This window comes from Dermochelys coriacea, chromosome 3 (assembly GCF_009764565.3).
Source record: "Dermochelys coriacea isolate rDerCor1 chromosome 3, rDerCor1.pri.v4, whole genome shotgun sequence".
Taxonomy (NCBI): Eukaryota; Metazoa; Chordata; order Testudines; family Dermochelyidae; genus Dermochelys; species Dermochelys coriacea.
This window is the reverse complement of record NC_050070.1, coordinates 149,074,644-149,096,403: the sequence shown is the minus strand read 5'-3', so window position 1 is coordinate 149,096,403 and position 21,760 is coordinate 149,074,644. Positions and strand designations below refer to the sequence as shown.

Below are 21,760 nucleotides of genomic sequence, written 5' to 3'. Positions count from 1 at the left end.
GAGTACTTGTGGCACCTTAGAGACTAACAAATTTATTAGAGCATAAGCTTTCGTGGGCTACAGCCCATGCTCTAATTATTTTAATATCATTTTGCACTACATAAGGAAGATAACATAACATGGTTATTTCTGGCAAACAAAACTGGTTCACTTACATGAATACATTGCAAGTGAACACTCCTTTCAGGCTAGTATTGTGGTTTCTTTCTGACTCAATAGTTCTCGGCAGGCAGATGTTGACTTAGGTGCCTTGCTGGCTTCTGTAAGTCCATCTAGCTGTGCTAGGGATGTTCAGCCAATTCAAGACTGTGACAAATCAAGATGAAAGTGCTTCCTTCCAGGTAATGTTTATCCCAAGACCCTCTGTCTCCAGGTCTTCGATTTCTGTCTAGCTGCACTCTTCAACTTTGCTTTCTGCCAATCTCTTACGGATGATATATTTCATCCTCTTATCCAGAAAAGGAGCATTCCTCTCCCCATTGGTCGATGTCCTCACTTGGACATGGAAATGTCAGGCAAAGGCAATGGGACTGGTGATGACCTTGATGGGGAGCTTCCTTCCAAAGAGGTAGGAAAATTCCTCACATGAGTAAAAAATTTGCTGTACTTTTCAAGCTAGTGACTTGTACATTAAATCTGAAGGATGACTATGGCCAAACATAAAAAGAGCTATTCTTCTGTATGGGTCACCATTTCATACAGGATATCTTAACCTCTATTGGAATGCTCGTAGTAATAAGCCTCACTCACATTAAGTATATAGCAGTTTGATCCTCTTGTTTAAAAGAAAAGTTCAAAGTAATTTTGATAGCACAAGATAAGGTCTAGAATTTCCACACTGGTAAAATAACCTGTTTTCCAATAGATTGGGTAGCAGTCCCGCAGAGTCTGATTTACTGAAAAATGGAGAGGGAGCTTAAGAGAAACTTCTAATTCTAATGTTTCCTAGTAGATGACTACTTGTATTTCTTACACAGCTATTGCCTGTTTTGATAATAGAGTTATTAAGTTAGATTATGCCTGCCATAAAGATACAATTAACCTGGGTTTGTTTTTAGCAAAGCAATTCAGAAAGTAACTGTGAACATCTAATCCCAACAGAAAATTATTTTTAAAATGTATTAATTCAGTTGCAACCACATGGAAAAGTAGGCTGTATGTTACCAACTATAGTCAAAATCAGGTTGGTTATTCAAACAAACAAAAAATTAGTGTTAAATTACTGAACTGTGGAATTTAATTGTGGGACTCTCCACAAAACCAGAAGCTAACATGGATGAAACAGACTGATAAATAATCTTTTGAGTTCATTTTTTATCAAACAATGTCAAGCATCTTCAACATGTCAGTTGTAGCTAGCAGGCTGAAAGTGAGTCTGATCTCATTCGGCAAGATTACTGGTTTTCTTCTCAGATTCATCTTGTTTTTAAATAAACACTTTTCAGTGTTTAGATAGCAGTAGCACCTTATCTGTGATTTCATCAACCTTACTGGAAATATTGTTGTATTTAATTGAAATTCTCTCTAACTCCTGAAGTGATATTTATGATCCATATGCTGGCCTCTGTAAGTTAAAAGGATCACAAACAAAAAACAAACCTCTGCATACAACATTTCACTGAGAATGAGAGGCAAATTGTAAGGGTAAACATGGATTCTGTTTTCATTTTAAAATCAAGTTAATTATGTTGGAAGACAACCACACTCTGTCCCACACTAGTGGGAACTTAATAGCTTGCCATTTTAACAGTCACAGGTAAATTACAGACTGTGTTCTGGAACAGTGTCTTCTGTCCTTCCCCAGGTGAAATCTGGCTATGCACCTGACAGGAGGGAACTTTGTTATACCAAAGAATGTGGCACCCTTTTTAATTCTGTGATCTGGACTAAATTCTACCATGAATTAAAGTAAAATTACCTTATCAAATTCATGTCAATAACATTGTGTTTCTTATTATTCCAACCACCTAAGGAAAATAACTTCCAATCATTCGGTTAGGCTCTGGAGTGAAGCTGTGGTATCTAGATTCAAACTGTGTAGACATATGTCATTATCATTACTGGTCTGACAGCCACAATACGAAAGTAAAACTAGCTCCAAAGGGAAAAGCATCCATGAGAGAAAAAAAGTTACCTTTTACTCCTTGCTGTCCAGGCATAGTCAGTGGTAAAGTATGAGTAGAGTGGATGACATGTGATCCAATGGTCTTGCTTGCCTGCTGTGGTTGATGGTAAAGTTTTGGAGTATTGGCATTCTTTGCTGGGATTTGACAGAGTTTACCAGTATAATTAGGAGGGCACTGGCATTTATCTCTAGAACTGCACTGGCCACCATTCATGCACGGAAGGTGACAAATAACTGAAAGGCAAAAAAACAGAACAATACAGAGATGTTGTTAATTTCTCTTCAGGTGCCATTATTTTTTAGCATTATCTGAATATACATCATGGTGCTACTGATAGCAGTAGAGAAGGGAGAGATCTGGGCCTTCCTTCTTCTGACATTTGTGGAATTGCTGTCCATTTGAGACAGGTTTTTACTTGCTTAGTGGCCCGGTCAAGCACCCTGCTTATTACCTCTGTGTGGTTCACGTGTTTGGCTCGCTTCACATCAAGCACAGTGTGTGTATTTCTTCCCTAGGAACCTAATAGATTATATTTCACCATATGACAAAAAGAATGCTATGTTTAGAAGCATCCCTTGTGTAAACCCCTGTGTGTGGGTACTACTTCCTGGAAAATCTAGCTCTTTCTGAAAACCCTGAGGCCTATGTCCCCTTTGGAGAAAGGGATAAAACCCTGTCAGATCAGACAATGCTGGGGGTGAATTTCCCATTTCCCTCAGTGCTCTGGTTGTTCTTTGAAAATTTGTCTCCTATTCAGGGTAGCTTTATATATATATTTTTTTCTGACATGAGCCAATATTTTTAACTATCCATTAGGATAATTAAAACGCCAACTAGTTTTATTCCAATAATCTCAGAAACATAAGTTCCAAGTTATAAAACTATTTTAGCACCTACATAAACACCTACCTATGGCTGATTATTTCTGTGCCAACATGTACTTTCATGTCTATGTAATTTATCAGATCAAACATAGAAAATATTAATATTAAGTGCAAGATTAAATCTCCAAGCCATAAAAGTGAATATTTAACAATAAGTGGTATTTTATATCTGAGGTTCATTCCATTCTAAAAATAGAGCAGAGTGTTTTAGAATCTGCTATAGTTTAGCTGTATTGTAAAAACTTTCAGAAACTAAATCAAGCAGAAAATACAAAATGATGTTGCTCAGGATAAGCTTAAGCCATTTGTGTTATTCTTTTTACATAAGTATAAGATTCTTGAAGAGATAATATAGCATTCACTTGTAAGCCATAATTTTTCTTTTTATATCTTGATATTTTGTTAGATTTATACTGTTTGATTGTATTGAATTACAAGGTAATTTGGAAGCTACAGAAAGTGGCAGGTTGTATGTGTACATTGTCCCTACTAATCCAAGTGGTGTAATCTTTTGACAACCACTGCATATTGCTATCTTACAGCTACTATAAAAGGTCAGTATCGGAAAAGAATGTGCATGTTGTGTGTTGTAACAAGACAAAGCAGGAGATTTAGAAGTCTCAGGAGTTCCAACTGAGCTGCGTAATTCGTTTGGAGTATAAAAGGCACTGGAAAAATAAGCAATTGGATTGGCTTTTAGCGGAAGTATAACCACATAATATTGACAGGATTTGAAACTTGTTTGTCTAATCATTAGATAGGTATTACTATATCTACATACAAATGTAAACAACCTAAAATGTTTTTCCATTCTATTATACAAATATATTTTTAATAACTGTTGTCTGCTTATCTTGTTTTCATTTTATAGGAACTGATAATAAAAGGACTAAAACTGTAACACTATAAATGAGCATAAAAAGATCTAGCAGCTTTCAGAATACTGATTGCTTTAACCCATGCCTTATGGTGTGTACCAGCAAACTGTTGTTGTGACTTAGCTGGAAAAAACAGCTCTCTTTACAGAAAAAGTAGTCATTTCAAAGAAAGGAGAAATGTTTCTGATTTGAGCAGTGACTGAAACACACAAAATTGTCTCTAATTTGAAAAAAAAAAGGCTTTTCCTCTTAAAGGTTTTGGCATTTCTTAAAAAATCAGCTTCTCTGTGAGCAGCCAAAAATGAACACTTCTAGTGCAATAGCATGACATCAGAGGGACCCCAGTTTCTGTATATTCTGATCCCTTTGCAGGATTGGGGCCTAAAATAGAAACATGTTTGAGTTCTTGCATAAGTAATAACTGTTCTGAAAATATTTTGCAACAATGAGGCAGTGTGTGCAATGTTAATGTGATATTGGTTTTAGATCACAAGGGAGTACAGTGAAAAATTCCAAATACAATTCTCTGAAAGGCTGCATCAGCAGAGAGGCATTCTGGGAAACTAGAAAGTGGGAACTGGTATTCTCTCTGAGGAGCTCCTAAGCCATAAGAAACCTGTCATTCTTGTCAGTTCTGTCTCTTTACGTAATGAAATAATGGGGCAAATTCAGCTTTCAGTTAAACCAGAGTAAATCTATAGTAACTCCTCTGAAGTCAGTTGAACTATTCTAGATTGAGATTAGTGTAACAGAGAGCCGATTCTGGACTCACACTCACATCTTAAATTGCTGGGTTCCTCCACTTACATAGGCTTTTAAAAGGCAAACTAAAGTACTAAGGTTACAAGCAGCATTGTCATATTGCAATAAATTCATCTAACAACTTCTGTTTTCCTTTTCTTGGTAATCACAAAATGATATTTCCAAATCAGCTAAAGAATGAACTGTGCAAGACAACATCAGTTAAAACAAAGTGCAGGATACTCAGGACAATAATCAAGTATAATCAATAATCATAAAAATACCCTCTCAAAGGTAGGATACAGATACTTTTATTACCATATTTCAACTTTAAGTAATGTGGATTAATATATTCAGCATAATTGTGTTGCGTAATAAAGTTTACGGATGATACAAAGCTGGGAGGTAGTGCCAATTTAGAGAAGGAGTCCAGGAGAGCTGGCTGTATTTCAAGGAATCCCTGTTGAGGTTACAGGGACAAACCATCCCGATGAGTCGAAAGAATAGTAAATATGGCAGGCGACCAGCTTGGCTTAATGGTGAAATCCTAGCGGATCTTAAACATAAAAAAGAAGCTTACAAGAAGTGGAAGGTTGGACATATGACCAGGGAAGAGTATAAAAATATTGCTCGGGCATGTAGGAAAGATATCAGGAGGGCCAAATCGCACCTGGAGCTGCAGCTAGCAAGAGATGTCAAGAGTAACAAGAAGGGTTTCTTCAGGTATGTTGGCAACAAGAAGAAAGCCAAGGAAAGTGTGGGCCCCTTACTGAATGAGGGAGGCAAGCTAGTGACAGAGGATGTGGAAAAAGCTAATGTACTCAATGCGTTTTTTGCCTCTGTTTTCACTAACAAGGTCAGCTCCCAGACTGCTGTGCTGGGCAACACAAAACGGGGAAGAGATGGCCAGCCCTCTGTAGAGATAGAGGTGGTTAGGGACTATTTAGAAAAGCTGGACGTGCACAAGTCCATGGGGCCGGACGAATTGCATCCGAGAGTGCTGAAGGAATTGGCGGCTGTGATTGCAGAGCCCTTGGCCATTATCTTTGAAATCTCGTGGCGAACGGGGGAAGTCCCGGATGACTGGAAAAAGGCTAATGTAGTGCCCATCTTTAAAAAAGGGAAGAAGGAGGATCCTGGGAACTACAGGCCGGTCAGCCTCACCTCAGTCCCTGGAAAAATCATGGAGCAGGTCCTCAAAGAATCAATCCTGAAGCACTTAGAGGAGAGGAAAGTGATCAGGAACAGTCAGCATGGATTCACCAAGGGAAGGTCATGCCTGACTAATCTAATCGCCTTTTATGATGAGATTACTGGTTCTGTCGATGAAGGGAAAGCATTGGATGTATTGTTTCTTGACTTTAGCAAAGCTTTTGACACGGTCTCCCACAGCATTCTTGTCAGCAAGTTAAGGAAGTATGGGCTGGATGAATGCACTATAAGGTGGGTAGAAAGCTGGCTAGATTGTCGGGCTCAACGGGTAGTGATCAATGGCTCCATGTCTAGTTGGCAGCCGGTGTCAAGTGGAGTGCCCCAGGGGTCGGTCCTGGGGCCCGTTTTGTTCAATATCTTCATAAATGATCTGGAGGATGGTGTGGATTGCACTCTCAGCAAATTTGCGGATGATACTAAACTGGGAGGAGTGGTAGATACGCTGGAGGGGAGGGATAGGATACAGAAGGACCTAGACAAATTGGAAGATTGGGCCAAAAGAAATCTAATGAGGTTCAATAAGGATAAATGCAGGGTCCTGCACTTAGGATGGAAGAATCCAATGCACCGCTACAGACTAGGGACCGAATGGCTCGGCAGCAGTTCTGCGGAAAAGGACCTAGGGGTGACAGTGGACGAGAAGCTGGATATGAGTCAGCAGTGTGCCCTTGTTGCCAAGAAGGCCAATGGCATTTTGGGATGTATAAGTAGGGGCATAGCGAGCAGATCGAGGGACGTGATCGTTCCCCTCTATTCGACACTGGTGAGGCCTCATCTGGAGTACTGTGTCCAGTTTTGGGCCCCACACTACAGGAAGGATGTGGATAAATTGGAAAGAGTGCAACGAAGGGCAACGAAAATGATTAGGGGTCTAGAGCACATGACTTATGAGGAGAGGCTGAGGGAGCTGGGATTGTTTAGTCTGCAGAAGAGAAGAATGAGGGGGGATTTGATAGCTGCTTTCAACTACCTGAAAGGGGGTTTCAAAGAGGATGGCTCTAGACTGTTCTCAATGGTAGCAGATGACAGAACGAGGAGTAATGGTCTCAAGTTGCAATGGGGGAGGTTTAGATTGGATATTAGGAAAAACTTTTTCACTAAGAGGGTGGTGAAACACTGGAATGCGTTACCTAGGGAGGTGGTAGAATCTCCTTCCTTAGAGGTTTTTAAGGTCAGGCTTGACAAAGCCCTGGCTGGGATGATTTAACTGGGACTTGGTCCTGCTTTGAGCAGGGGGTTGGACTAGATGACCTTCTGGGGTCCCTTCCAACCCTGATATTCTATGATTAAGGACCGAGATATCATACAGGAGGATCTGGATGACCTTGTAAACTGGAGTAATAGTAATAGGATGAAATTTAATAGTGAGAAGTGTAAGGTTATGCATTTAGGGATTAACAACAAGAATTTTAGTTACAAACTGGGGACGCATCAATTAGAAGTAACGGAGGAGGAGAAGGACCTTGAAGTATTGGTTGATGACTATGAGCCGCCAATGTGATATGGCTGTGAAAAAAGCTAATGCGGTCTTGGGATGCATCAGGAGAGGTATTTCCAGTAGGGATAAGGAGGTTTTAGTACCGTTATACAAGGCACTGGTGAGACCTCACCTGGAATACGGTGTGCAGTTCTGGTCTCCCATGTTTAAGAAGGATGAATTCAAACTGGAACAGGTACAGAGAAGGGCTACTAGGATGATCCGAGAAATGGAAAACTTGTCTTATGAAAGGAGACTCAAGGAGCTTGGCTTGTTTAGCCTGACTAAAAGAAGGTTGAGGGGAGATATGATTGCTCTCTATAAATATATTAGAGGGATAAATATAGGAGAGGGAGAGGAATTACTTAAGCTCAGCACCAATGTGGATACAAGAACAAATGGGTATAAACTGGCCACCAGGAAGTTTAGACTTGAAATTAGACGAAGGTTTCTAACCATCAGAGGAGTGAAGTTTTAGAATAGCCTTCCAAGGGAAGCAGTGGGGGCAAAAGATCTATCTGGCTTTAAGATTAAACTCGATAAGTTTATGGAGGAGATGGTATGATGGGATAACGTGATTTTGGTAATTAAATATTCATGGTAAATAGGCCTAATGGCCTATGATGGGATGTTAGATGGGGTGGGATCTGAGTTACCCAGAAAAGAATTTTCTGTAGTATCTGGCAGGTGAATCTTGCCATATGCTCAGGGTTTAGCTGATCGCCATATTTGGGGTCGGAAAGGAATTTTCCTCCAGGACAGATTGGAAGAGGCCCTGGAGGTTTTTCGCCTTCCTCTGGGTAGCATGAGGCATGGGTCACTTGCTGGAGGATTCTCTGCTCCTTGAAGTCTTTAAACAATGATTTGAGGACTTCAATAGCTCAGACATAGGTGAGAGGTTTTTCGCAGGAGTGGGTGGGTGAAATTCTGTGGCCTGCGTTGTGCAGGAGGTCAGACTAGATGATCACAATGGTCCCTTCTGACCTTAGTATCTATGAATCTATAATTAACCCAAACTCCACTTACATAATTCATGGCAGTGAGACCTGGTTGTTCAGTAGTTTTGAAAATCACACTAACTATTTAGGTGGCTAAATAGAGGCTTCAGAGCCTAATTTTAGGCACCTGTTTTCAGAAATTTTGTCCCGAACCTGAAAGTGTCTAGACCATCCCAACTCTGGAATTTCTATAAAACCACAAATGTCCCATTCAGAATTCTGAGTCTTTCTCATGGGAAATCAAATCCAACTCATGTACAAACCTAAGGCCTGGTCCGGAGAAGTGCCGAGAACCCATTGCTGCCATTGACTTCACTGGGAGATGTGAAGATTTATTTCCCAGAATCAGGTAGGAGATCCATTATATAAAAGTGATCCAGGGAAACTGGCATAAAGTCTCTTAGAATATTTTTCTTCTCTGTGCTCTCCATGATGGGAATGAGTGTAGGAAGGTAAGCAACTGAGAGTTTTTAATTTGTTTCTCCTCTCTCTAGAAGGTGGTCAGTTGAGAAAATAATGGGTGAGCAGAAAGGTTGTCGTTTTTTCCATCAGAGGGCTGTGCTAGAATTGCTGGCTTGCAAACTTCCAACCTACTGGATAGAGTTGGATACATACTCTGAAAATTTATTTGCGAAGATTTGTTTGAATATTTAAAACAAATTAGACTGTATTCTTACTCCTTTCATGTTCTTTTTCTGTGAATATTACAGCAAGCAAGCTTGCTGGCAGGAATGTTTCTGAAACAGCAAATAAGGGCTCGTCTACATAGCTAGTAAGCGCGTAGCACGTTGAGGTATAAATGTACTGCGGATTAGCCTGTCACATATTAACTGGCCACGTGGGCCCTGGCACCATGAACTAAAAGTTCTCTAGTGCACGGTAGCAGGGTCCACCTGATCAGTTAGCACAGGGCAGGCTAGTGCACTGTATATTCACACCCCAGCTAGCCATATCCTAACTAGCTATGTACGCAAGCCCTAGGAGGCAAATATTGCAGAATATTTATTATTTATTTCTTGATTTGTTTTATTTACCCAGATTTACTGGCACTATCAATAATGCTTAGAAATTTAAAATTATGATGGAACCAGATTCTGAGCAGGTGAATATCATTGTAGCTGTATTAACTTTAGTGCAGCTGTGTTGATTTACATCTGCTGAGGATCTGGTTCAGTTTGTGAAAACTGAATTCTTAATCATGAGCATTTGCATCTGCAATAAAATTGTAATGGTTACGCTCCTCATAGAAAAACACGGAACAACTTGTGGGTACTATAAAAACAGCTTAAATTTCAAATGGTAAATACAGAATTCTCAAAGAAATACTCATTATGAGCAATCCAAAATTTTGCAAGCAATCTGTAGAGTGAAATATGTTAAAACTGTGTGCAGTTCTGGTCTCCCATGTTTAAAAAGGATGAATTCAAACTGGAGCAGGTACAGAGAAGGGCTACTAGGATGATCCGAGGAATGGAAAACTTGTCTTATGAAAGGAGACTTAAGGAGCTTGGCTTGTTTAGCCTAACTAAAAGAAGGTTGAGGGGAGATATGATTGCTCTCTATAAATATATCAGAGGGATAAACACCGGAGAGGGAGAGGAATTATTTAAGCTCAGCACCAATGTGGACACAAGAACAAATGGGTATAAACTGGCCACCAGGAAGTTTAGACTTGAAATTAGACAAAGGTTTCTAACCATCAGAGGAGTGAAGTTTTGGAATAGCCTTCCAAGGGAAGCAGTGGGGGCAAAAGATCTATCTAGCTTTAAGATTCTACTCGATAAGTTTATGGAGGAGATGGGATAATGTGATTTTGGTAATTAATTCATCTTTAAATATTCAGGGTAAATAGGCCGAATCCCCTGAGATGGATGGGATCTGAGTTACCCAGGAAAGAATTTTCTGTAGTATCTGGCATGTGAATCTTGCCCATATGCTTAGGGTTTAGCTGATCACCATATTTGGGGTCAGGAAGGAATTTTCCTCCAGGGCAGATTGGAAGAGGCCCTAGTGGTTTTCTGCCTTCCTCTGTAGTATGGGGCACGGGTCACTTGCTGGAGGAGTCTCTGCTCCTTGAAGTCTTTAAACCACGATTTGAGGACTTCAATAGCTCAGACATAGGTGAGGTTTTTCGTAGGAGTGGATGGGTGAGATTCTGTGGCCTGCGTTGTGCAGGAGGTTGGACTAGATGATCAGAATGGTCCCTTCTGACCTTAGTATCTATGAAAATAAAACATTGGTTGTATAATTTCATTTGGTTAATTAATTGTTAACATACTTCATTTGGTTAATTAATTGTTTTTTGTGAATAGGGTGCCCAGTTCTGCTGCTGTAATTTCTGCAGAGTTGGAATTACAAGATTATCATGTGTATAAAGTGGACTCAAAAGGACAGGAGGTACGTGGAGGTAGCAGAAAAGAAAGGGCTACTCTGGCCTCTTCTTTTCAATCATCTGGGAAATACAGGTTAATAAAGAGCAAAGTGCCCTGGGGAAGAGACCTCGGCAAATATAAACTGATTTTGAAGCCAGTATTTGTTTGAACAGCTCACGTTCTGGTCAAACACTTTTTTAGTCTTATTTTGCCATTAAGTTTAAGGAACTTAAACAGAACATTGAAGTTTTTTGCATAATCACTGATGAGCAACATCCAGATAAAGGAACTACAACCTGTTTATCCCTGGGCTCATTGTTATAATTGTATTTGAAGGAAAGGAAAATCTTCACTGTAATAATGGAATCACCTAGCTATTTATAGTCTAGTAATAACAATGTGGAGGAATAGGGGTATAAAATAAAATAGAAGAAATTTCAGTCTGGTGACAGATAACTCACAAGCAAGGGGGAAAAGAAGAGAGAAAGAGAGACTAATTTGCAAAATAAACTACCTGTTTCAAAATATACACTTACCAAGTTAGGTGCCAAAACTGTCCAACATCTATTAATGATACATCACTATGGGATGGAGCAAATCAAGATTTGTGTTTGATTTATAAACAAATCTATCATTTTAAAAGGTACCAGGTTTCATTTAAAACTGGTTTGGGAATAGGCAAATATTACAAATACTCTCCTGATCCTCCAGCGGTAATTGGTAATTGGCTTTGATTTCTGTGAGTGCTACTAAGTGCTGTGGCTCGGCAATCACAGTTCAAAATGAGCTAGTCATAGAAGATTTGGTGAGACCCTTCCATCTGGTGTCTTGTTGAGCCAGGTCAAGTGGCAGAAAGAGAAACCTGACCTGGGAGATCTTTAGTATTTGCAAGACAAATCCTGGTAAAGTTGCTGTGAGTATAATTTGCAAAGCAGAGGGGCTGGAATCGTGAGCACAGAGGGTACGAAACAATTGAGACCTAGTTTGTCACTTCAATTACATCATCTAATTTCTTTTCATGACTCTAAACTCCTCTAAATAGTTCCAAGTAAACTTAATACTGTAGTCAACTTTGAAATTTTTAATCCAATCAAAATAATGAGCAACAAACCAAATTATTGGGACCTAATTCCTCCTAATCCTCAGAAAATAGCCCATACTTATCTAATCAAACCCTAAGCATGGATGGAAACTCCTTGCCTGTAACAAAGAATTAGCTGAAGATGGCTGTCAAAAAGTTTCCCATCCCCTTGGGTCCCTTTCCAAATACACATAAAAGGTAATGCCCTGCACTTCCCCATTAATCTTTGCCTTTTTTTTTTTTACACGTTAACAACCATTCAAATGTAGTCACCTATAGAAGTACTTAATCCCAAGGTCTTTGCATAAAATGTGCAGGGCCGGCTCTCTCAAGAAAACTGCAATACTTTTAATTAAAAATAGTATTTCCATTGGATGTATCAGAAACTAGAAGATTTTTTTCTGAGGGTTCCAAATTGTCCAGCACTAATATATATGCAGAGATGGAGGTTTGTAATTCTTTCTCCTGTGTTAGGAAAATTTGTTAAGCACTTAAAAAGCACAGGGAGTAGTACAGAAATACAATGAATGCAATTTGTCATAGACTGGAAGAGAAGCTTGTTGTAACAGGAGTGACAAATCAGTGTGCACTGATTTCCCCTAATTCAAATTCTTTACATACTATACATTTTTAAACAAAAGACCAAAGTCAGAGGTGATGTGTATGGTGTTTCAGTGTTCCTTTATATTCAAAACCTATTCCCATTTTCTGATTACAAGGTAGTCTAACTAGGTGTAACTTATATCTTCTGGCTCCTTGGTGTTTAAATTAAAGTAGGTGGTGTTATACTTCAAGTTGCACATTCCTGTACTCCCGTTTATTGTTTTTCTTGCTACACTCCTCTCTTCCGACCCCTCAAAAGGCCAAATTACACCATATTAGATTCCTTTATACTTAGACTTATGGCTCAAATTCAGAAGCGATGGGTAAGGAGGTGGAGGCTGGTGAGTGGGAATGATTCTAGGTAAGTCTAATAGAGTCTAAGTATGTCTCGTTACAAAAACTGATCATGGAGATGGAGATGGGAGAATAGAAGGAATAATAAATTCCTAGACTCACCCATGGATTTATCCCCAAATCAATACAAATGGTAAATCTACGCAGCAATCAGAGGTGTGATTGCAGCATGTGAAGATATACCCAATCTAGCTTTGATCTAGCTAGATCAAACAACAATAGCAGTGAAGTCATGGCAGCAGGGATTTCAGCATAGTCTGTACAAGCTTGCATGGAATCCTAGGCATGTATTCAAGAGCAGCTAACCTATGCTGAAGTCTGTGCTGCTGTGGCGTCTCTGCTATTGTTACTTGAGCTACTTCGGGTACGTTTACATGTGCTGCAACTGTGCTTCTGATTACTGTGAAAATATACCCATAGACAAAACTCTTTTTCTGAGAGGTTTCAGAGTAGCAGCTGTGTTAGTCTGTATTTGCAAAAAGAAAAGGAGTACTTGTGGCACCTTGGAGACTAACAAATTTATTTGAGCATATAAGCTACAGCTCATTTCATCGGATGCATGCTTCATCGGATGCATCCGATGAAGTGAGCTGTAGCTCACGAAAGCTTATGCTCAAATAAATTTGTTAGTCTCTAAGGTGCCACAAGTACTCCTTTTCTTTTTCTGAGAGATGTTTTAATGCAGTACCTATATGATTATTTTTTAAAGGTGAATATATAACAAATATTATTCTTGGAAGTAAACATTTTTTCCAAATGTAAGCCCAATGGCCAGAAGCACCAGAGGGGGGAAAAAACTGTATCGCATCTATTGGTGAAAAGGGAAAAGTGCTGCAATAGACAGCTTTGTTTGCATAGGCTGTCTACCTACAATTCAGACTACTGCTACTCACTGATCCAAACAGTGAGTGGGATTTGGTGGATGGGGGAAGTGGTACAGTCAATGGACTATTTGTTGTGGGACATTCTCACTGGCAGGTGGGAAGGGAATTAGATGGACTACTGCCAAAGTTACTGGAAAGGAGCATTTTACTCTTTATTCACTTATATATTCGGTTTCTGTGTTTTCTCAAGTTAATGACTATGTTCCCTTTCCACTAATAAAGATTTCCTTATTTGTCTCCTCTCAGAGTGCTTGCGAGTGGGGAAGTTCTGTCTGTACCCCAAGAGGGTACATTTAGTTTTTCCTCGTTTCTGGGTTGGCGGCTCAAACCAGTTACATTATTGGTGAAGGGGGACCCTATATTTACTGAACCCAGCCCTTTTTGCTTCCATTAACCACCTGACAGAAGGATTACACAAATTATAACAAGAAGCTGTTCAAAAGAGAATATAAACACTGAACACCATGATTTGCTATTAGAGATATCCTTAAAACTAGGATGATGTGTTGATGAAGGTACTTTAGATGTTTCCAGTAGGGAAAAAGTCTACCGCAACATTTTCTTGGGCCACAGACTAAACTCAGACAAGAAATCTACTTTAAATCTGCTGATATGGTAAGCACAAGAGGATAGATATTGGGCCAGATTCTCAGCTAGCGTAAATCAGCATATCTTCACTGGAGCTTTGCCAATTTATATCAGCTGATGATCCGTTTCATCATATTTAAACAATGTTTATTACCAGTTTGACAAAGTAACAATCCCAGTCCCAAATGGGTAAACATTGATGTCACAGTATTGTGTTTTATCCAGATAAGGAAAACAAATTACTGCTAAATACAACAAGCTTTGTGGTGCCGGTCCTGTCATGATTATGCATGTTTTAAGAGAGAAAACAGCAGAGCAAAGCAAGAGAATTAACCACAAAGAGTAGTGCTGAAACAAGTTTATCATTTTTTTACAATATAAAGACCTTTTTTGGGCATTTGAAAGTTATTATTTTAAATAGAAAAAATAATTATTTTCTAAATTTTTCCTGGAAATAGGAAAAAAGAAAGATGGTTACATCAATCAGGAGTGGTATCACTTATTAGTTCCCCCCAACACACGCTCAAACCACTCTAAAGGTGAAGATAAATGTGCAAACATTACCCTTCAAGACTGTTAGTGTTAAAAAAGCAACAAAATGTTAGATATGCATGACATGCAGCGGTAAAGCTAAATTTCCCAAACAAGGTACTGACTCATATTTAAACAACCAGCATAACCTTAACTCTGCCTTATTACAATTGCAACCATGTGTATTTTCAGAAAGTGTTGCACTATTTTCTTTTCTATAGCTGGGCTCAAGGATGCTGTTGGGCAGAATTTAGGAGGGCTACCTCTTTCCCTTTCCCAGCACCTCCAGAGACCTGAAACTTCAGCAATGAGGGAAGGGGGAAATATGCCACAGATGCAGAACTCCCCCTTATACAAGCATGTTTCTATTAATGACTGAGAGGTGAACATGGAGCCCAAAGAGTGGAACCTGCAATTTTGCCCCCAAAGAACACCTTGAACTTGACAGGGATTTTGGGCTTCAGTGAAAGAATTGTTTTAGGGAGATGGTAGATTGCCATAGAAATTGCTTCTCTCCTTATGTCGTATTGTGGTGGTTGAGGCAAGATAAGGCACATGAACTAATAGCTTCCAGATTTATATGTGAGCAGGGTAGAGACAGCAAGTTACCAGAGAAGGGTCTGAGGCTTTGGCATTCTAACCCACTGATGGTACAGCAGAGTCTCTGTTTGCTGACTTTCAGAACACACTAAGAATTATTTTCCCAGGCTCTCTCTAACTAGTGTGCTGAATGGTGTTGGGTGGATTGAGGGGAAACTTTTGGGCCACTAAATTGAAAAAGATAATTAAGGTAGTCAGAAAGTCAACCAGAAATTTTGTATGTATTTTAAAATTAATTTGAACATGTACTTCAAGCTTTGAGAGCTACATTTTAAAAATCTAAATCAATGACATTTGGTTGAATTTTCATAGATTCATAGAGTTTAAGGCCAGAAGAAACCATTATGTCATCTAGTCTGACCTTCTATATATCACAGGCCATTAAATTTCACCCAGATACCCCTACAGCAAGCCCAATATCTTCCAGAAAAGCATCCAATCTTGATTTGAAGACATCAAGTGATGGAGAATCCATCACTTCCTTTGGTAGTTTGTTCCATTAGTATTCATCCTCACTGTTAAAAATGTTTGCCTTATTTCTAATTTGAATTTGGCTTATCTTCCAGTAGTCATTGGTTCTTGTCATGCTTCTCTCCACTAAATTAAGGAGCCCTTTAGTACTGGGATTTCCCCCCTGTGAAGGTACTTAGACACTGTAATCAAATCAACTCTCAATCTTCTTTTTGATAAAATAAACAGATTGAGCTCTTTAAGGCTGTCACCATGAGGCATCTTCTCCAGCTCACAATGTTTTGGCTCTTTTCTGCTCCCTTTCCAATTTTTCAACCTTTTTTTTAAAATGTGGACACCAGAACTGTATGCCATATTCCAGTATTGGTCTCCCCGATGCCATAGACAGAGGTAAAATCTCCTCCCTACTTTTACTCACCACATCCCAATTTATATATCCAAGTATTACATTAGCCTTTTTTGCCACTGCATCACACTGGGAGCTACTGTTGAGTTGCTTGTCCACTATGACCGCTAAATCCTTTTCAGTCACTGCTTCCCAGGATACAGACCCTCATTCTGTAGATATGCCCTGAGTTTCTTGTTCCTAGAGATGTAACTTTGTGTGTGGCTGTATTCAATGCATTTTGTTTGAATGGGCTCAGCTTTCCCAGCATAGGTGCTGTAACTAAGGGTGCGGGGTGTGTGTGTGTGTGCTGCAGGATCCCCTGGCTTGAAGTGGTTTCCATCATATCCAGGGTTTACAGTTTGGTTCAATGGCTCTCAGCACCCCCATTATACAAATTGTTCCAGCGTCCCTGTTTTCCAGTGACCCAAATCATCCTGTATGACTGACATGTCCTCATCATTATTTAGCATGCCACCAATCTTTGTGTCATCTGCAAATTTTTTCAGCACTGATTTTATACGTAACTCCAGATCATTGATGTAAATGTTGAATTGTATCAGGCCTAGTAATAATCCATGCAGAACCCCACTTGGAACATGGGAATGATGAAGTACATTCCACTCCATTAGTCCCTAGTTGATGATGAGTCCCCACTGACAACTACTTTTTGTGATACGTCAGTTAGCCAGTTCTTAACCCATTTAACATGTGTTCCATAGATAACTTTTGAATCAGAATGTTGCATGGTACTAAGAAAAAAACTTTACAAAAATTTAAGTATATTACATCTATGCAATTACCTTTGTCAACCAAACTTGTAACTTCATCAAAGAATGAAATCAGGTTTGTTTGAAAAGACCTATTTTCCCTAAAACTATGTTGACTGCTATTAATTTTATTCCTATTTATTAGCTCTTTATCAGCTGAATCTCGTATCAGCTTTTTCATTATTTATCCTGGGGCACATTTCAGGCTAACTAGCCTACAGTTATCCAGGTCATTCCACTTGCTCTTTCTGAACATTGGCATAACATTACCTCTCTTCCAGTCTTTTGGAATTTCCCTGGTATTCTAACATTTATTAAAAATTAACCTCAGCAGACCAGAGGTCTCCACAGCCAACTCTTTTAGGAGCTTGGGTGCAGATTATCCGAGTCTACATTAATAAAATGTTTATCCCTAGCAGATATTGTTTAACTTACTCCTTAGTTACTAATGGACTGGAAAGTATGTCATCATCCTCATTCAATACAAATACATCATCCTGCTTCATTCAAACACAGAAGAGAAATAATAGTTGACTACTTCTGCTTTTTCTGCATTCTTAACTATTTACCAACTCCATCTCATAATAGGTCTACATGATTGCCAAGATTTCTTTTGTTCCTAATACACTTAAAAAAGTCCTTGTTGTCTTTAGCCTTGCCAGATGTAGATTTTTTCCTAATGTGTTTAGCTTCCCTTACCAATGTTCTGCATGTTATAACTTCCAATTTATATTGAATTCTATCTATTTCCCTTTTTTCCATTTTTATATTATCTATTCCTTTGTTATTTTTAATTGCTGCCTTCACTTCACCACTGAACCAGGATGGGTTTTGAGCCAAAGTTGTCCTCTTTCCTGATTGTGTTATCATGACTTTTTGGCCATCTAATAAACTCTTCTTAAAGAATTCTGAATTTTCATTTACACTTTTCAATCTAATTTTTTCTCCCAATCAATTTCACTCATTACTTTCCTGAGCTGAGGAAACTTTAATAAAGAACGATCATGTGAGGTGATTTAGGAAAAGAATGGTGTGGCTTTGAGGGTAGGATTTCGAAAAGCACTGTATGCTGCCCTAGCTCTATTCCCACTGAATCGGTTAGGGGCATGGATTTGTAAATAATTTCATGTGGGAATTCACTGGAACTATCTGGATGACTGGGATTTAATTCTCAAAAAATGCCTGTACTGAATCCTGAGGCTTTGCAGGTAGCTTTAGTGGAATTCTTCTCAAACAAACAAGACTTCTCTTTCTGTCACCTTTTTCTTCCTTCACAAATACAAAGTGACACATGACACACAAACACTGTGGCACTCAAGAGGGATTTGAATAAATGCTGAGGCACCTATGAAAATTCAGTATTTGTGTCTATTTGACAGGTTTCAGAGTAGCAACCGTGTTAGTCTGTATTCGCAAAAAAGAAAAGGAGTACTTGTGGCACTTTAGAGACTAACAAATTTATTTGAGCATAAGCTTTCGTGAACTACAGCATCCGATGAAGTGAGCTGTAGCTCACAAAAGCTTATGCTCAAATAAATTTGTTAGTCTCTAAAGTGCCACAAGTACTCCTTTTCTTTTTGTATCTATTTGCTGATCAATTAATTTAAATACTTTTAAAAGGGGTGGATTAATATATTAATGGAACAAAATCTGAAGATATTTCCCTATTATAATTATCACTATTTTGTAAATAATAATTACATTATTCTGTAAAATTAAATGAATTTAAAACATGCTCCCTAAATATAAAAATATCTCCCTATTTGCTTTTTCAGAGGCAGAGATATAGTTTCCCTGCACTATAGTTTCCTGGCACTATAAATTTTTGAGAATATTCTTTCAAAAAGTAAAGAGGTATTTTCATTCTAGATCAAATCTTGAAAAAATACATTTAACCAAACAAAAACAAAAAGCAACTTATCCAATCTACTGAAATGTCCAGTGTTCCCCTTTTTATTATTGATAATATTTCCATTTGAAAAAGAACATTCTTCTTCATTAGTCCTTTCCAAGTTTCTCTATCAGCCATATTCAACATTCAACGTAGAACACACCATTTATTACATTAAAATCAGATGAAATAATGACTATGATGTGACTTAATGTAGTATTATAGCTGCACTGCATGGCCGTGAGTGAGACAGCCTCTGTTCAAATAATCTGTAGAAGCAGCAAAAACAAAAAACAAAATAAAAAAAAAAACCCAAAATGTATCTTCAAGCATGTTATATCCCAGTTTCCCTCCTGCCCCCTCCAATATAAAATTCTCCATTTAAAACACATTTAAAACTCCATTTACCCTCAGTAGAGAGCCATGGGATTAGGATCAACTTCTGGGATGATCATTATCTCCATGAATAATTAAGCTATCTCTGAGCTGGTGAAAAGTAGACCAGTGATTAAAGTCACTTGTAAACAATGTCCATATCTGTAACAAATTAGGTGTAGACTAGAAAATAGGAGCCATCTACTTTTGAATAATCAGATGAGATCTGTGTCTTAATCATAGGCAGGAAGCTGATAGGGTTTGGGCCATATGAAAAACAAAATAAACTAGCACACATTGGCTCGGCTCCTTTTATCCTTACTCATGTAAGAAGTTTAACTAAATGTATTGGGGCTATTCAGGTGAGTGAGGCATATAGTGTTTGGCTCAGTGACAGAATTTTCCAAGAGAGGGCCCCAAATTTGCAATCTGATTCATAAGGAAGAATTGTATTGCCTTCGTCGAGTCCCACTGAAAGTCAATGGAATTCTGCTAGAGTGCAGGCTACCCAGAAGGATAAGACTGCAGGACTGGAACCTACTTCTCATGATCTTTTATACAAGAGAAAAAGTGAAGTAACCAGAGATTCAATCCTGATTTTTTCCAAGTACCAGTTCCTTGTTCCTGCTGGCATGACTCCGTTCCCATTGGGATGACTTTGAATGCACCATGTATGTGAGGTCATGCTAGGTGGAGGATGCAATTTTGTTTCTGTATAAGTGCCAAAGACATACAGAGCCACTGGGCCCACATAGAGAAGCGCTTCCACTTGGCAAGATAACAGTTTCTTGTAGAGCCCTTTCTACTATTAGTAAGGACAGCTTGCACATTATGGGAGCAGGAACATTCTCGATCCAACACCCATCCAAATACCAAGCTGTGTGGTGAAAAGTTTTTGGGTTGGAATATCTGATCTTGCCATTCTCTTGAGTCAAAAGATCTGGAAGGAAAGGAATGCTGATTGGCAGCTGAGCCGACATGTGCACGGGGAACTGGAAACCAGAACTGCCTAGGCCATCTAGGTGTGATCAGAATGATTCATGTTCTGTTGTGTCAAATCTTCCACAGTACTTAAGCAAGCAGTGGGATAAGAGTAAAGGCGTAGTTTAGGTGTTCTGTCCAAGGAAGTAGGAGAGCATCACCTGGAGAATTGGTCCTGAACTCCCCTGGAGCAGTGTATGTTGCATTTCCTGTTTGTTTGAGTGATGAAAAGATTCCAGGTAGGGGTTCACAACTGAACTGTGGAATTCCCACTCATGGTTGGTGACAATGTACCTGCTGAGGCTGTCTGCCAGTAAATTATGGGTTCCAAGGAGGTACACTGATGATAGGGTGATCTGGTTCTTGATACAGTAGTTCCACAGATTGACCACTTCCTCCTACACAGGATTGGATCTCGCTCCTCCCTGTTTATGTAGAATACGCTTGTCTGACATTATGAGAATGTGGTAAGATTGGATTAATGGTAAGAATGCTCTGCATGCTTCTCGGACTGCTCAGAATTCCAGGAGGTTTATGTGCATCATGGTTTCCCAAGGTGTCGAAGTGGCATGTGCTGTGTGACCATCCATGTGAGCGTCCTACCCTAACAAAGAGGCATCTGTGATTATTGTCCTGTTGGGAGGAGGACACAGGAAAGGAATGCCCAAACACACTTATGCTGGATCCTCACACAAGGTCAGAGAGGTCCTTATGTTGATGGAGATTGTCACTACAATGTTCAGTCTGTGTTTGCTTGGTACATATACTGTTTGAAAGCAAGCCTGTAGGCAGCGGAGGTGGTGTCTGACAAATGGCTATAGGTAAATACATGACACCACATGACTCAAGAGTGCAAGGCCCACCTAGCCCTATGTCTGAAAGTTGTGTATCTACCAGTCTGTCCATGGTTTGGAATCTGTCCATAGGGAGATCAGTCTTTGCCTTGACTGAGTCTAAGGTCACGCCTTAGAATCTATTGTCTGGGTCAGAGTCAGGATGGACTTCTCTATTTTCACAGAGACTCCTCGGGATATTAGGAGACAGGGCAGTGATGCTATGATTTCTGGATACGTCTTGCCTGTGAGAAGCCAGTTATTCAGATGCAGGAAGATAGTGGAACCATCCTGTCTGAGATGTGCTGCTACTAGAAACAGCACTTTCATGATGACTCTGGATGCATTTGCAAGGCTGAATAGGAATACCCTGTATTGACAGAAGTTGTGGCCCATCACAAATCTGAGAAGGGGTGAATAGTGATGTGAAAGTATGCATCTTTCATATAAAGAGATATTAATCACATGTATTTTTCTAGGGTTGGTACAATTGATGCCAATGTGAATTTTATGCACAATTTTATCTTGCAAATAAAGATACTGAGTCATTGCACGTCAAGGATGGGCCTGAACCCTCCTGTCTTTTGGGGGACTAGAAAAATATTTGGAGTAAAACCCTCTTCCTTGTTACTGAAGGGGTAACTGCTAGATTGGTCCCTATTGTAGAAGGGGTTCTACTTCCTGAAGGAAGATCTCCTCATGAGAGTGATCCCTGAAGAGCAACA

General features: G+C 39.3%; 1 protein-coding gene across 8 annotated transcripts in view; it reads right to left on the bottom strand.

Moving 5' to 3' along the window:
* The window catches only part of LTBP1 (latent transforming growth factor beta binding protein 1), a 391,697-nt gene that overhangs the window by 201,882 nt on the left and 168,055 nt on the right, over positions 1 to 21,760 (bottom strand). For all 8 annotated transcript variants that reach the window (XM_038397049.2, XM_038397051.2, XM_043511538.1 and 5 more), the window contains one exon: positions 2,135 to 2,359. In XM_038397049.2, the coding sequence (XP_038252977.1) occupies positions 2,135 to 2,359 (225 nt within the window). The remainder of the gene's footprint in view (positions 1 to 2,134; positions 2,360 to 21,760) is intronic.